Source organism: Octopus sinensis, linkage group LG11 (assembly GCF_006345805.1).
Source record: "Octopus sinensis linkage group LG11, ASM634580v1, whole genome shotgun sequence".
In the NCBI taxonomy this organism is placed as follows: Eukaryota; Metazoa; Mollusca; class Cephalopoda; order Octopoda; family Octopodidae; genus Octopus; species Octopus sinensis.
In genome coordinates this window covers 73,704,724-73,721,216 of record NC_043007.1, presented here as the reverse complement: position 1 = coordinate 73,721,216, position 16,493 = coordinate 73,704,724, and the positions used below count along the sequence as shown (strand labels likewise).

The 16,493-nt window shown below is 34.8% G+C and overlaps 1 protein-coding gene and 1 long non-coding RNA gene across 3 annotated transcripts in view; both read right to left on the bottom strand.

Annotated features, from left to right (window-relative positions):
* Positions 1 to 8,833: 8,833 nt before the first annotated feature.
* On the bottom strand, positions 8,834 to 12,941 carry LOC118765486. The gene is made up of 2 exons (XR_005001352.1): positions 11,999 to 12,941; positions 8,834 to 11,623 (listed from the first exon to the last, which is right to left on the bottom strand). It is a non-coding gene; the product is annotated as an uncharacterized LOC118765486 (long non-coding RNA).
* A 413-nt stretch (positions 12,942 to 13,354) lies between these two features.
* LOC115217467 (E3 ubiquitin-protein ligase LNX) overlaps positions 13,355 to 16,493 on the bottom strand; it is a 72,075-nt gene continuing 68,936 nt past the window's right edge. For both annotated transcript variants that reach the window (XM_029787172.2, XM_029787173.2), the window contains 2 exons: positions 15,506 to 15,664; positions 13,355 to 13,899 (listed from right to left, as the gene is read on the bottom strand). In XM_029787172.2, the coding sequence (XP_029643032.1) occupies positions 13,764 to 13,899; positions 15,506 to 15,664 (295 nt within the window). In that variant the 3' untranslated portion in view covers positions 13,355 to 13,763. The remainder of the gene's footprint in view (positions 13,900 to 15,505; positions 15,665 to 16,493) is intronic.

The window sequence follows — 16,493 nt, the reverse complement described above, 5'->3', positions numbered from 1 at the left end:
AAAAAGTAAAACTAGGGAACAGATGCCGAAGTTTAAATCCTTGCTTTGGCCAGGACAAAAGTAAAAAGGCGGGAGAGAGAGAGGTGGGGAAGAAGTTTTAAGATGTTGTTGATTCGAACTGAGCACCTTCCAGTAATGACTAATTCAAAAATTATCTGTCAACAATTGTTGTCAGCGGAAGACCAAATACCCTACAGTAATTTTCTCCGTAGTTATTAACATTCTCTCTTCTCCGATACTTCCGACATGAATACTTAAGCTGCCTTGTATAAAACAGCAAGGAATTTTAATTGAAATCACACCCATGATAATGATTTTTAAAATTTTATTTCGTTAAAAAAACATTTTATTGAAATAAACTCTAATAACATGTTCTTAAGTGATAAACTATAGAATTTAGAACTATACTTGCTAATAATTAATAGTAATAACATAATAAAACAGAAAACCACCATCATCATCGACCTCTGGATATTGTTGTCTTGAGTCCTAGGAATCATAAGGGCCAACTACTCGGACTCCATGGCGTATAAGCGTCAAAGATCACAACGTTCCTTATGTATAGGACACCAGTCCATCGCAGGATTACTTATTACAATTTAAGTTATTCTGTATGTTTAGCTTTAGTTTCACTTGTTTAGTTGGATTCATTAATTTTGTCATTAAATGTATATACAACTAAATATATGGATCTTTTCGGTTTGAACGGCAGTTTTTTTAAATAATTTCCACGTAACTAAACACTTTTAAACTTCGTATACTGGTAGAATGTGTTTATAAAACATCTTTTTCTCTTGGCTTTATTGAGAAAATTCTATAGTTTGTAAAATATTTGTTGTTTTTTTCTTCAATTTCTGCAATTTCAACCAATCACTGACGTCTATTGATGTGAAAACATTGTGTCGTATGAATATGTCCCTCGTTTAAGAAATAGATAGGGTTTATTTACATTTCTGAAGAAAAAGATACCCTTCCCCTCACCCCTAACCCTAAAACAGATTGAAATGCAATAGATCGATACTAGGGTCATAATTATGGGTAACAATTTCATGTGACACCGCTAGAAAAAACTGCCGTTCAAACCAGAAAGATCCAAATATATTATACATATCACGTGATTACGTGACTGACTAGGCTATCAGATGCTGTTATACATCGCTTGTCACAATGCACTTTTGCATTGTTTTAGCTTTTGAATGATGCTACCCTGCTGGCTAAGCGAGCATGCCAACATTTCTCCTTATTGGAGGGCTAGTCCGTCGCAGTGTCATCCATATACAGCTTGAGTGGACTGAGTACAATGAAATGAAGTGTTTTGCTTAAGAACACAACGTTCTACCCGATCTGAGAAACAAAACTACAATCTTGCTATCGTGAGTGCAACACCTGGGTTTACTAGGATACGCGCCTTCACCGAAGACGGAAAGGAGTAAAGAAAATAGAAATTAAGAAACAGATATCTCTCTCTATATAAACAGCAGTTTGTCTGTCTGTGTGTCTGTCAGGTTGTACCCTCATCCTGACCACGGCTTTCAACCGATTCTGATGAAACTTGACACACACATAGCCCAATGTCATAATTCAAAACTGACGCAGCGAAAATTTTGAAAAGTTCCCCCAGTTCTGAAAAAATCGATAAATTCGACATGGGGTCGAGAATCTAAGCTTTTTATATGCAACACATTTTCTGTCTGGGACACACAACTCGACCGTTTTATCGCCCAAAGGGACAGCTAGGAACATTGTATACACAGAAGTATTCGAGTGAAGAGAAGACATTGCAACCTACACATGCGCCTTCGTTCCTTAGAGGGAAAGGACCAGATTGGGATTAGCCGTTGCCTACTAGGGGCTCTTACATACCCGGGCAACGCCGGGCTATGCTGCTAGTATAAGATAAAGAGACGTAGACACATCTTTAATTATACACTGCACCAAAACACTCAATGCATGACCGCGTATGATTGCGACACAGCGACATAGAGATGGCGAAACAGCCAGCCACCCACACATCAGCGACGCAAGATTTTAGCAAAGAAGTAAAATAAAACTCCCTGCCAATAGCCAGAGACCAAGCTCTCTAACGAACTCTTCAAAAACTACAGATTGAAAAATGTAATTTGCCGATATATTATGGTATTTCCGCGTCTTATTCCGTTCAGCTACGAATGCAGTAGCCCCAATAATAAGGATGTCGGATGGAGCAAATGAGTTGCTGTCAAGAATAAACCATGAATCCATAGGGTCTTTTCCCATCGTCTCAGGACAATCCCACTGGTTTCAGAATCGAGGGATATATTAAAGCTAGCTAGGATTGATTTAATTATTAGTTTCATCTCGTTTTGACATCCAGAGTAACCCGCATTCAGTTGAGACAACAATCTTAAACATCCCTAATAATTAGTTAAATTAGAACAAGACCAGAAATTTGGGAACGAGATTAGTCAATTAAATTGACTGCAGTACTTGTTTTATTCACCGTTTCCTATATCGGAAGCGATGGATACAGAGTAACGGGGGACACATTCTCCCCAAAATATCACGCAGTGGGATTGAACCCGAGACGACGTGGTTGCAAAACGAGTTTCTTAACCACACAATCATGCCTCACTTTCTGATACAATGTCGCTTTTGATCCTGCAACGATTATGAGTTGTTTGAATCATGTTACATTGCAAAGTCCACTGACCGCATTTAAGTTTTGCAAGAGCATTACACAGCACAATCCATTTTCAAGATCAAAACATGGAAAAGGATATTTCACCAAAGCTATGGCTGTTTAGGAACTCCATTGGATAATTTTACAGACTGGCCTTCATCATCAGAAAAATTAATACTTTTATGGCCGCTGCTGGATCAAATCTATAATGATAATTTCCGTCCTAAAAGCAGCATCATGATACTGTCTTAAGCTCGTAAAATATAATAACTCAGGATTGCAACCTCTTCTACATAAATAAAAGAAACAAAACTGAGAATGATGTTTCATAGCAGACTTAGAAAAAGTGATGTTTCGTTTCCCCTTCATCTAAGTAAAAACGTAAATATCATTTTCTACTCTAGGCACAAGGCCCAAAATTTTGGGAGAGGGGGCCAGTCGATTATATCGACCTCAGTATGCAACTGGTACTTAACTAATTAAAGGCGGCGAGCTGGCAGAAACGTTAGCACGCCGGACGAAATGCTTAGCGGTATTTCGTCTGCCGTTACGTTCTGGGTTCAAATTCCGCCGAGATCGACTTTGCCTTTCATCCTTTCGGGGTCGATTAAATAATTACCAGTTACGCACTGGGGTCGATATAATCGACTTAATCTGTTTGTCCCCTCTGTGTAGCCCCTTGTGGGCAGTAAAGAAATAGGTACTTAATTTATCGGCTCCGAAAGAATGAAAGGCAAAATCGACCTCGACGAAATTTGAACTCAGAACGTAAAGACAGATGAAATACTGCCAAGCATTTCGCCCGGCGTGCTAACGTTTCTTATTTCTTTACTGCCCACAAGGGGCTACACGCAAAAGGGACTAACAAGGACAGACAAACGGATTAAGTCGATTATATCGACCCCAATGCGTAACTGGTACTTATTTAATCGACTCCGAAAGGATGAAAGGCAAAGTCGACCTCGGCGGAATTTGAACCCAGAACGTAGAAGCAGACGAAATACCACTAAGTTTTGCCCGGCGTGCTAACGTTTCTACCAGCTCGCCGCCTTTGGATAAGTAAATATCGACCTCGCGATATTTACTTATCTAGAAGTTTGAATCTATGTTTGGTATATCAATGGGCTCCTTTTATCTTTCTTGATGTTGCAACTAGATTTGTATCCGAATGACATTTGCTTGTTTGTCTGCAATGAATAGCGATTCTGTTATACTAGAATCATGGGGCTTTATAAAAGATGTTTGGATAGGACTGTATATGCAGTAACAAGGACTTTGTAAGTTGGAATTTAGTGTTGCATGTCCAGAAGAAGCGTGACTTTTATGTTGGGTATTTTCGTCTCATTTAGAAAGCGGGATGATGGTAACAGTTTTGTATGAATATATTAGAGTTTTGCGTAAACTGATATAATCCATTTTCAAAATCAAACTATGAAGCTGCCAAATCCACAGCTTTTTAGAAACTTTATTTGATAATTATACAGAATGTCAGCAAGATCGCAGGAAACCTTGCCTTTGTGACTGCTTGTTCATAAAATATGTTGATGATTTCTTCAGTTATAAAATTACCGACTGCATCGAGTTTTAGTAGAAACTAGCTTCCCAATTGAAGTTAAAATAAAAGCACGATAAAGCCATCAATACGGCCATTTCAACTGACCCCGCTACATCTGGTCCGTCAAACTTTGATAATATTTTGCTCTTACTTTTTGTTTATTATATCCGACCAACTGGTCATTTAGTTACACTTTGTTGTTTTTTTAATATTTAATTAAATTTAGTCATTAGATAGAAAGTTCGTTCACAATAAATATTTGCATGGAAAACTCCGATGATTTTTTTTTTTTTTTGAATGACAATGATGAAACTAATTTATATCGGTATGACATTTTTTAGAAATTAGAGAAATATCTGTTTCAACTGAAACATATCTCTCAACCTGAAAATTATTCTGATGAATTAAGTTTCCTAACGTAATAATGAACAAGTTTGGAAAAAACTTTCCTTAAATATTTGACATTCCGAATGTAGAGTTACTTACCCTGAATTATGTTAGCAGACGATCGCTTTAAACTGCTGAGAAGATCAAAATCACAAAATAACATGAAGACGCCGAGAAATTTTAGATATATTTATATCATGGTGTCTATTAAACTTCCGAATAAATAACAATAGTAAATTTTTAAATATATAGTGGATGCAGAAAGAATAGTTAGTTTCTCAATGATTGGTGAGGAAACTGACGGTTATTTGGTTGTGTTCTTGTGTCTTGATTTTAATTGCGTGAAATAATAAAAAAAAAATTGAAGGCTGATTGGAAGGTCCGTTTTATTCTACTACTACTAAAATCACTACCAAGAAGATGATGATGATGATAATGGTAGTGGTGGTGGTGGCAGCGGTGATGATGATTTCATTTTAATTAGAAAACAATGTCTTGTAACAGACGTATGAAAGGAGATGCGTTTCATGCTCTATTTATCCCGGACCGGTAATTACGTACTTAACAGTTTGAATTTTTGTTCAGCATATCAACAAACTCTCGGTTATTGCCAAGAAATCTTCACACTTTCCTTGATTCTATAACTATTTTTGCGATTATGTGTTTGTTTCTTTATTTGAAATGAGAATGATAATAAGGATCTTTTCGGTTTGAACGGCAGTTTTTAACATAATTTCTAGGTAACTAAAAAATTTTAAACTTCGTATACTTGTAGAATGTGTTTATAAAACATCTTTTTCTCTTGGCTTATTGAGAAAATTCTATAGTTTGTAAGAAATTTGTTGCTTTTTTCTTCAATTTCTGCAATTTCAACCAATAACTGACGTCTATTGAGGTAAAAAAAAACATTCTGTGCCGTATGAATATGTCCCTCGTTTAAGAAACAGATATGGTTTATTTACATTTGTGAAGAAAAAAAAGATACCCTTCCTCCCACCCCTAACCCTAAAACAGATTGAAATGCAATAGATCGATACTAGGGTCATAATTATGGGTGACAATTTCATATGACACCGCTAGAAAAAACTGCCGTTCAAACGGAAAAGATCCGATAATATTCTTGAGTTTTTATAAAGGTACCTGAGCAAGACTGTAAAAGATGGCGTTTAATACAACATATCTAGTGGTGTCTTACATTTCGAGTAATCTTTGTTTTGCTATAAAACATGATGTGGGAAAAGAGTTCTCTGTCAATTAGTAGAAAATAAAATAAGGGCCCAGAAAGACTAGCATAATCAATATGTCTAATATATTGCTTATGTAGATGTAGCAGTTCTTTGTATTGATCAGCAACGTTTTATTGCGACATCTGTATAGATGCTGGAGGCAATATCTCGTATTTTTCATCATCTTTGTTTATGTTTTTGAGTGACGGTTGCACTTTAGATTGGTGGTAAAAATAGCGATGGTGGATCTGCTAGGCAAGCTGCCACTTTTAGTCTGTTTATTTGGAGTCAAATTTCAAAACAACTGACGCAGGTTTGTTATGTCTGGGCGAATAACCATAGTAAACTGAAAATATATATAACCTACAAATTTGTTCTACTTCGATACATGATCTCCCTTCAACTTCTCATAACAACAACGACATTCTATGTTGATGGCATTATTAATCGTCTGGAAGCCGTTCACCGACGTGCAACCAAAAGAATACCCTCCATCAGGCATTTGCCATATTCTGAACGCCTTACTTCCCTGGGCATTTACACATTGAAACTCCGACGTCTGGCAGCTGACTTGGCAGACACCCATAAAATTATTAACCATCTTAAAACAATCAAAATCAATCTGTCTAACACCCGTGGACATATTTACAAAGTCAGAAAACAGCACAGCTCCCATGACTTTCGGAAACATTTTTTCACACTAAGGGTTGCTGAAGCATGGAACAAACTGCCGGCATCAGTTGTTAGTTATCGGAGCACTGCATCCTTCAAAACTTCCATGCTTTCTGAGATTCGCCAACAATACACCTGATTTTCTCCCTTCCATACACACACAAGCATGTATCTGACTCGTACACTGTTCACTTTCCAGACATTTGTACATTACTGCATATGCTTTATATGCACTTTTGTCAAGTTGTGGTGCACCTGAGCACTGTATACAATAATTTCATTATTATTTTATAACAAACCACTCCTCCCACTGAGCCACAAACATAGCCACCTGTCCATTGAATGTGAGTGGACAAAGCAATGGCAGAGCAACAGCTAATTCAGAACAAGAAAGATAAAGTCAGTGGCACCAAATAAAACCAATTCCAGCAGTTTCAGCAATGGCATCACTTTATGAAACCGATGTCGTGTGACACCATTTTCCTAATTATGACATGGTGTATGTTCCACAGACCAGGGTTTCTCTCCAGATCGAGCTGCTACTTCTCTGTATTGAGAGGTCATAGCACTGGTACTACAGACATGTGATTAGAAAGATAGATTCTTCAAGTTGAGCCAACTGGCAGGATACCTTGGGGTAGACTAAGAACAAGATTGTTGGATAATATGCATAGGCATAGGAGTGGCTGTGTGGTAAGTAGCTTGTTTACCAACCACATGGCTCCGGGTTCAGTCCCACTGCGTGGCACCTTGGGCAAGTGTCTTCTACTATAGCCTTGGGCTGACAAAAGCCTTGTGAGTGGATTTGGTAGAAACAAACTGAAAGACGCCCATCGTATATATGTATATATATGTATGTATGTGTTTGTGTGTCTGTTTGTCCCCCCCAACATCGCTTGACAACCGATGCTGGTGTGTTTACATCCCCGTAACTTAGCGGTTCGGCAAAAGAGACCGATAGAATAAGTACTAGGCTTACAAAGAATAAGTCCTGCGGTCGATTTGCTTGACTAAAGGCGGTGCTCCAGCATGGCCACAGTCAAATGACTGAAACAAGTAAAAGAATAAAAGAGAGAGAGTAACAAGTATAGCCTCAGTTGGTTATGCTTGAGAATCCAACAGGAAAATCTAATGATGGTTGCTTCTGATAGGATCTTATGGAGGAGGTGTCCCAAAACAGACGGATGGCCTAAATCAAGAAGAAACACATCAGCTTGTAATGCATGCTGTGAGGTAAAATAATTTTGAGAATATCATGTGAAGTAAAATAGAACATCACTTGTTCAGGTTATCACTTGTACAGATTTTCTATAGAAATTATAGCCAGCACTCATTTTATTATGACGATTTGTATCCAAGTATGCCAAACGTAAAAATCTCCTTGTAACACCAAAGATTAACTGATGACAAGGATTATGGCAACATTCACCAACTTAAACAAGGAGACCATCCAGAGAGTTGCAGGAGATTCCAAAGTGGTTGAAGCCAATGGCAATTTTGTTGAATGAATTTACTCTTTAGTATTTCAAGATATTTTTAAGTACTTTTGGTAAATATATCTGTTAAAATGAGATGTCAGTGTTATTTTCATTTTTGTGTAATTTAGATGACAATATATCCACTGCACCCTGTATATATTGCAGGTACATGAAAATCCTCTCAGAAGCAGCTATCAAAAACACCACATGTATTTTTCCCAAAATAACCTTGTTAATTCTGCTGTATCTGGGGAGAGTCATTTTCTTTTTGTGCCTTATAATATAACACACTCACCGGTAAAATTTCCACTTTTTTTCCTTATTTTTATTTTCCTAAAATTTTCGTTGCATCTTGCAACCTTTTCAATAGTTTTGAGTCAAAACTACTGAAAAGGTTGCAAGATGCAATGAAAATTTTAGGAAAATAAAAATAAGGAAAAAAAGTGGAAATTTTACTGGTGGGTATGTTATATTATAAGGCACAAAAAGAAAATGACTCTCCCCAGACACAACAGAATATGCTTCAATACATGAACTCCTATAAAGAATCTTGCAAACCAAATCCCAAAACCTTGTTAATGGTATGCACACAACTGTCACATGCTTAGATGAGATTTGTCACCTTTGATACATAGAAAAACAGTGAATAGTATCCACTATCATTGTAAATAGCTGCCTGGCTGAACAACAATTCATTATATGCAACAGAAGTGGTCACAATAAATTTGCTTTTCAACAACTTTAATTTAATACTGCTTCAAGGGCATAAATGGAAGTAAACGTAATATCATTCCAGTTTGGCAATCCTTGTTTTAGAAAAGTAAGGCAACAAAGAGATAGAGTGAAAAGAAAAGCATTTCCAATTTATTAAGCAATTTTTACTGTTTGCAAAATAAAAAAAAATTAAAACAATAAATTTCACATTTTTCTAATTAATTTTAGAAGAAAGTATTTTGCAACTGATTTATCAATGTTGGAAAAATGATAAATATTGAAAGACTTATGTTGGCATGAAAGCAAATACACTTTCATTTAATGTCATAATAATACAACAATCCAGATAATCAAGGATTAAATTTTCCCCAAGTACAAAAAGCAGAAGGAAATTAGCTCAGTGTGAAAATATATAAAATAGAACTAAAAGTATTCATGAAGTAATTGATTCATTTTCAATCCTTTGAAAATATAGATTTTCAAATTTATATTTCTTTATTAATGAACATTTAGGTGGAATTAGTAATTATTTTCCAACAATGCTTTCTTTCAGAGAAATCAATATTGCAAAACTGTAAAAGTTTCTTAATGACTTGACAATTTGTTGATGTATACAGAGCAAACAAGAACCGCTATAACTTAAAAAGTTGCCGATGAGCAATGAGCCTTCTTTGACATAATTTGCAGCATTTTACTCAGAATATCAAAATATGAGCATCAGCTTCAAAAGTGGCAGAGTCTTTGATATTTTTTTTTTTTAAATGTCATAGGGTTTCTTTCCAAAGATATTCCAAACATTCTCTGTCTTGCCTTTGCAATGACTAAACAACTACGAACAAAACCCACAACAACAACCTAACTTGCAGAGTTCTGTTATAATTAGTAGACATTTTATGAAAACAACAATTCAAAGGAAAATCGTTTTATTCCACAATGAAATAGTAAAACCAAGAACTCCAAAGATTCTTTGGCAGAAGACATTTTTACAGACAATGCTTCAATGTTTTAAAAAATAAACTAGCACCAATACTTTGTTAAATATCGACTGAAATAAATTATCACAAGAAATATTCCAGGGTTTCATTAAAACCATTGAAACAAAAAAAAAAAAGAAGAAAAAAACTGCTGAATGACTGAAGGAAATATGTCAATGAGATATGGGATGGGTGGAGGGATAGATTTTGGAATCATTAATTAAACTAATTGAGGTCACAGAATACATTTGCATATTTAAATCAGGTATAAATATACACAGGATACAGAAGGAAAGCAAAATGAAAAAAGAAAGTAGGGAACTAGATTATTCCACAGTTTCAGTGTACTATTTTTGAAATGTATAGGATTAGAAAAATAAACCAAAGTTTTACAGCAGTTTACAATGATTGTATTATTATTATTGTTGTTATTGTTATTATTAAAAGTATATAAATAGATCGTCTGCTATCATCATATTTGAGCCTCAATAGAAAAATAAATGTGATGTAGAAATTGACGTAGAAATGTAGATGATATTGAATTCCATCAAGAATAGAAAGTTTATTTTTCAAGTTGGAGCGAAACAGTGACAAAGGATAAAATTCTAAGGAATCTATTATCTGGAACTGGGGTTACTGGACTAATCTTAGAATCAGTTGCAAAACGTCTAAAAGAAAGTATCTATAGTATTTTTTTGTAGGGAGAAAAATGAAATGGTAAAATATTTCGTGAATATGAAAAAATAAAATTAAACATTAAAACATGAGAAATGATAAGATATTAAATTCAAGGGGGGAAAAAAGCCATTAGTTTAAAAATTTATAAATGAAATCTCTTATTAAACAAAATATACAAGAAAAACTTAACAGGAATTATTCATTTCTTTTTGAAATATTTTTAATATAAAAATCTGAGTGAATGATCTTTGATTACTATAGTATCAAATTTAAAATAAAAGTTCATTTTATCTTAAACATATTTTAAAAGTAGGCTATCGTAAATTGTCCAGATTTTTTGTAATCTGATATCCTTATCGGACAATCTGTACATGAAGTTAGAAGACAGCTTTCCTTTTTTAGTTTAGAAATTTTAAGAAATACATTATAAAAAAGTATTATTGCAGACTAGATATATGAATCACATATTTAAACATCCCATAGATTTTATTTATGGTTTTCACATAGACATATATGTATATATACAAACACACAAATATTTTACAGGGTGCACAATTATTTCATTCAAAATAATAATTGTTAAAGCACCTTTTTTACACTTGACATGGTCACATTAAAACAAAAACATTAACTTGATTAAACTATTATGACAAAAAGAATTCCTCAAAACCATTTTTATTCCTATGTTTTAACTACTAAAGCCAGTTTTTTCTAATAAAGAAATATCTATTAAATACAGTTTTTTTTAAATTATGTAAGACTAGCTATCTCATAAAGGTAATAATTTAAAAAATAAGGCTGGCATTTGGATTACTTGATGATCAATGGAACAAGATATAGGATAAAATATTGATTTTCCTGGGCATTTAAGTTTTTTAAGAGTAAAAAAAAAATTGAGAAAATGTAATCCCAACATTTGACATTTTACATCTAAAATTAGGTGTTTCTTTGGAGACTAGTCACAACAACATTTTTACTCAAAAATAAATTGAGGAGGAAGTAAAAAAAAAAAAAGAAGTCAACAGAATATTATCACCAATTTGTTCCATGTTTTCTAGAATATCATTACAAATATTATGGTTATAAGTGAGTCCCAGATGGGAATCAAGCTCACATTTCATTGTTAACACTTTGTTATAAATATGCAGTAAAACTGAATTGACATTATAATCCCATATTTTCATTGTTTAGTTTATAACATATGTAATCAATTAGTCTTATATTGTTATCTTATATTCTGACGCTTGTTTAAAACAATTATTTGTAATGTAGAAATATATCTTCTGTGTGAAAAGTCTGGCTGCATACACGTTAGCATATGTCAGGTGCATACAATTGACAACACAGTTAATTAAGATTTATTCAGTGAGTTCTATTCAACACATGTTTACACGTGGAATCCATTAGATGAAGGCATTTTCAAAGTTTTGGCCGATAAAGTTGAACTGAAAAACCCTACAACGAGGCATGAATTGCACAAAGCCGTCTTGCAGTCTTGGGAAGAGCTATCTGACTGGAAAATTTGTGGATGTATTCAACATCAAACTCGTGTTCGGCGTCAAATAGTTGACTGCCGTGGTGGTAACAGATTCGTGTAATAAACTTTGTGTCTATTTTTGTTTATATTTTTACGGATGCAGCCAGACTTTTCACACAGTTTATATGTAAATAAAACAAATTATTTTTAAATTCTGTCAACTGTTGGGACAAACAACTTCAGAATGACTTTAGAAACATAGACACAAAAACATTGAGAAGGTTTTGAAGAAAAAGAAAAAAACCGTTTTAGAAATTAATATATCACTGGAATGGAAATTACTCTTATAATCCCATATTATATTCAATTGACGTTTCATGAATATATCCACCTTAAAATATATCAACATGTCCTTGGTTGAAATGAAGTCACACTGGGTGAGATTAATTTGTGCTTGGTTTGTCCTTGATATGAATTAGTCTGGGCCTAAAAATATCATACATCTTTTATGCATTTCATGATGTACTTCGATATCTATAAATTTGGTGATATCTTAAATAAATTTCATAATAAAAATATCATTTTCTCTCCCCAGGCACATTGCTCCTTCATATTCCCCTCCCCATGATACTTGAAATATTATTAGAAAAACTAAATGTAAAACAAATAAGATGAGAGAAACTAAGAGTGGGGCCAAGGCTTGGATGGCATGCTGTAATTGAGGGAGTAATAGTGTGTAGTGAGAGACAGAAAACCGTTATTTTTCTATGTTTTAGCTGAATATTCCAAGAAACAAGATGTAGTTACAGATAAACAAGTGCTGCATGTAAACTGAGGTGTATTTTTTACTTTTGTGTGTACGCATACATATGTATATTATATAGGTACAGGCATGGCTGTGAGGTTAACAGTTTCACTTTATAATCACATATGTTCAAAGTCAGTCTCATTGCATAGCACCTTGGATAAATGTCTTCTGTTATAGCCCCAAGGCTGAGCAATGCCTTGTAGCCTTGTGAATGGTTAATTTGATAGGCAGAAACTGTAAGAAGGATTTATATATATATATATATATAAATAATTAGAAAAAAACCACCTTTTATCAATTCAAAATGAACAATTAAATTACACCATCTAGAAAATTACATTGTTTATCTGTAATTAAGTAAATTTAATTGTTCATTTTGAATTGATAAAGGGTGGGTTTTTAAAAAATTTTTTATATATATATATTATATTGTGTGAAATTTGATTTAGTATTTCTAAATTGAATTTTTTTCCCTGTAAGTTTGGATTTATATTTCCTCAAATAATAATAATTATATATATATATATAAAATCACATGACCATGTGATCGACCAGACTATCAGATGTTGTTATACATTGCTAGTCACAATGTGCTTTGCATTATTTTTTAGCTTTTGTCGTCATCAGAAGATGGCAATAATTCTAAATAAGGTGACCTGTCCAACCCATGCTGGCATGGGTTGGACAGGTCATCTTATTTAGAATTATTGCCTTCTTCTGTGTGTGTGTGTTGGTATATAAATACGTTTTCATATATCTATTTGTTGATGCATGGCAAAAAAAAAAAGACCTGTTCTAGATGGAGGATAAATATGTAAAACCTTTAGTGAAGCTCCTTAATTATTCATTTTCTAATGTAACATGGAGCTCCTGGTAATGTTCAAGGATAAATAAAGAATTAAAATACTAGAACCTGGACAGGGACGTTTTTTTTCTTGAAGGATAGCAAAAGTGTCTTTTTCTATATTTTTTATTTTTTTTATCAATGACACATACAGACACACTCATATATATACACACACATACACACACAGTCACATAAACACACATACATACACATATATATTCATACACTCACACAGAATATATATACAAACACGCACAAACAGCGATGTACAGATTATAAATACCAATGTCAAACAAAAGTGCCCGGCCATGATACGACAGCTAATGTGACATAACCTGTGGCATTCTTCAGAAAAGTAACAGCATCAGAATGGGTTACATGTTTTAGACTTTGGTCATTCACTGACAGAAGCATATCTCCACATCTAAAATAAAATACAAAACAAAGTGTTCAGGTTATCTCCGTGTCATAATTAGTTCACAAGTTTCTATTAAACAGTTGTTCCTTGCATTATACGAAACTCATTTCCTAAGGCTTCACTTTAGTTTACCTTTCATATTACCAATCACTTAAAGTGGATGGGATCTGTGGAAGAGGGAGACCCAGGAAGACATGGGACAAAGTACTGAAAGTCCATATCAAGACAGCGAACCTTACAAAGGAGATGACAAAGGACCAAAATGACTGGTGCCTTGCTTTACTCAAGAAGACCTGATTGCCACAGAAGAATTAATACCAGTACTGGTGCCATGTTAAAAGCATTTGTGCTGGTTCCACATAAAAAGCACTTGGTACACTCTGAGGAATGGTTCCCTTTAGAAAGAGCATCCAGCTGTAGAAACCGAGCCAGAACAGACAATGAAGCCTAGTGTGACCCCTGGCCTTGCCAGTTCTAGTCACACCATCTCACCCACACCAGTATGGAAGACAGACATTAAATGATGGTGATGATGATTACTTTATTAGGTGGCAGGCATGGCTGGTAGTTAAGACATATGCTTCCCATCCACATGGCTTCAGGTTCAGTTCCAACTGCATGGCATAATGGGAAAGTCTCTTCTACAAAAGATTTGGGTTAACCAAAGCCTTTTGAGTAGATTTTGGAGAAAGAAACTGAAAGAAGCCAATCATGTATGTGTGTATATATATATATATATGATGATGATGATGATGATGATATATATATATATATATATGTGTGTATGTATGTATATTGTGAATATATATATATTGTGAAGGCGCATGGCTCAGTGGTTAGAGCATCGAGCTTACGATCGTGAGGTTGTGAGTTCAAATACCGGACCTGGCTGCGTGTTGTGTTCTTGAGTAAAACACTTTATTTCACGTTGCTCCAGTTCACTCAGCTGTAGAAATGAGTTGCGATGTCACAGGTGCCAAGCTGTATCGGCCGTTGCCTTTCCCTTGGATAACACTGGTGGCGTGGAGAGGGGAGGCTGGTATGCATGGGCAACTGCTGGTCTTCCATAAACAACCTTGCCTGGACTTGTGCCTGGGAGAGTAACTTTCTAGGTGCAATCCCACAGTCAGTCATGACTGAAGGGGATCTCAGCATATATATATATATGCAAGAGTCCTTGCCTTGACATTACATGGTAATTGTAACAAGTGTCACCAACATGCAAGCAGTGTCCTTTCTTTGCAATCTTCCATGGAAACAAGTGGTCATGAAGAAATATTTGAAAACAGTCCATAGGTAAAAGAAAATGGTTGGGAACCATTGGTTTAATTGAACAAACAGATGCCTGTACTTATGTTAGTCTCATATCTATTCTATAAAATAAAGAACTGTTTAGCAGTGACAATAAGCTTTAAACTGATGGTGGTGATCAAGCATGTTTGTAATATATAGATGAAGTTTTTCTAATGCTTAAAAATAGTGCAAATTAAAAAAATTATAATTCTTCTTCAGAATAACCAAATATATGCTTTTCTACATTTGAATTTGATGAAACTCTTATCTAATGAAACAAAGTTCTGATAATTGAAAAAATAAAGAGAGAAAGTGTTACCTCAGCCTTCCATCTTTTGCTGCAGGAGTGTCTTGGACAACAGATTTAACAAACATTGGTAAATTCCCAAGACTACTGTCACGACCACCAACAATTGCAAAACCAAGGCTGCCATTTGGACCACGTAACAAGGATATGGTTTTCACAGTTTGACAAATCCTGAAAAAAAAAAAAACATTAGAACTGAAAGAAACATAGATATGAAAGAAACATAGACAATGGGGGGGGGATTGTCACAGCAGCCCTTCAAGAATTTGAACCTGGAGATCTCCATTTCCAGCGACTTCGGGGGCCACCTCTCAGTGGTTTCGGGCATCAACGAAGAGCTCTCGACTACAACAAGACGACCAAAATTTTTTGTTTTCCAAGTTCTGGTGTCTCCCGCCCCTCAGCCCTAATCACCCTTACCTGTCTTGTTGCTTAACAACAACAACAGTAGCAGCAGCAAAAGACTAAAGATGTAGTGAGACCCACACAAATGATATGACAAAAGACAATGCAAAATGTAGAAATATTGAGTTGAAAATGACCTCCCTACCCATTTCAGTTAACAGACTGCAACCATGCTGGGGTACCACTTGAAGAAGCTTCAGTTGAATGAATTGATCCCAGTACTTTTTTTTTAAGCCTGGTACTTATTCTATCAGTCTCTTTTGTCAAACCACTAAATCACAGGGATGTAAACACAGCAAGTGGTGGTAGGAGACTAACACATACACAGATATATATACATATACACACAAATATGTATTTTATTCCACAAGGTTAAAAGTATATAAAACCACTAGGTTACATAAAAATACTCCTGTCCTCTCTACCACTTGACAGATTAAATTTAGAGAACCTTATTTTGGGACTGTCACTACACATGTTCATTCAACTGTGCCAGCCTTGGTTTTCAGAACAAAAAATTGGACATAGTGGGGAACCTACAAAAATTTGAGCCATGTTCTCTCTATAAAAACAAGACAATTTTTGAATCCCAATC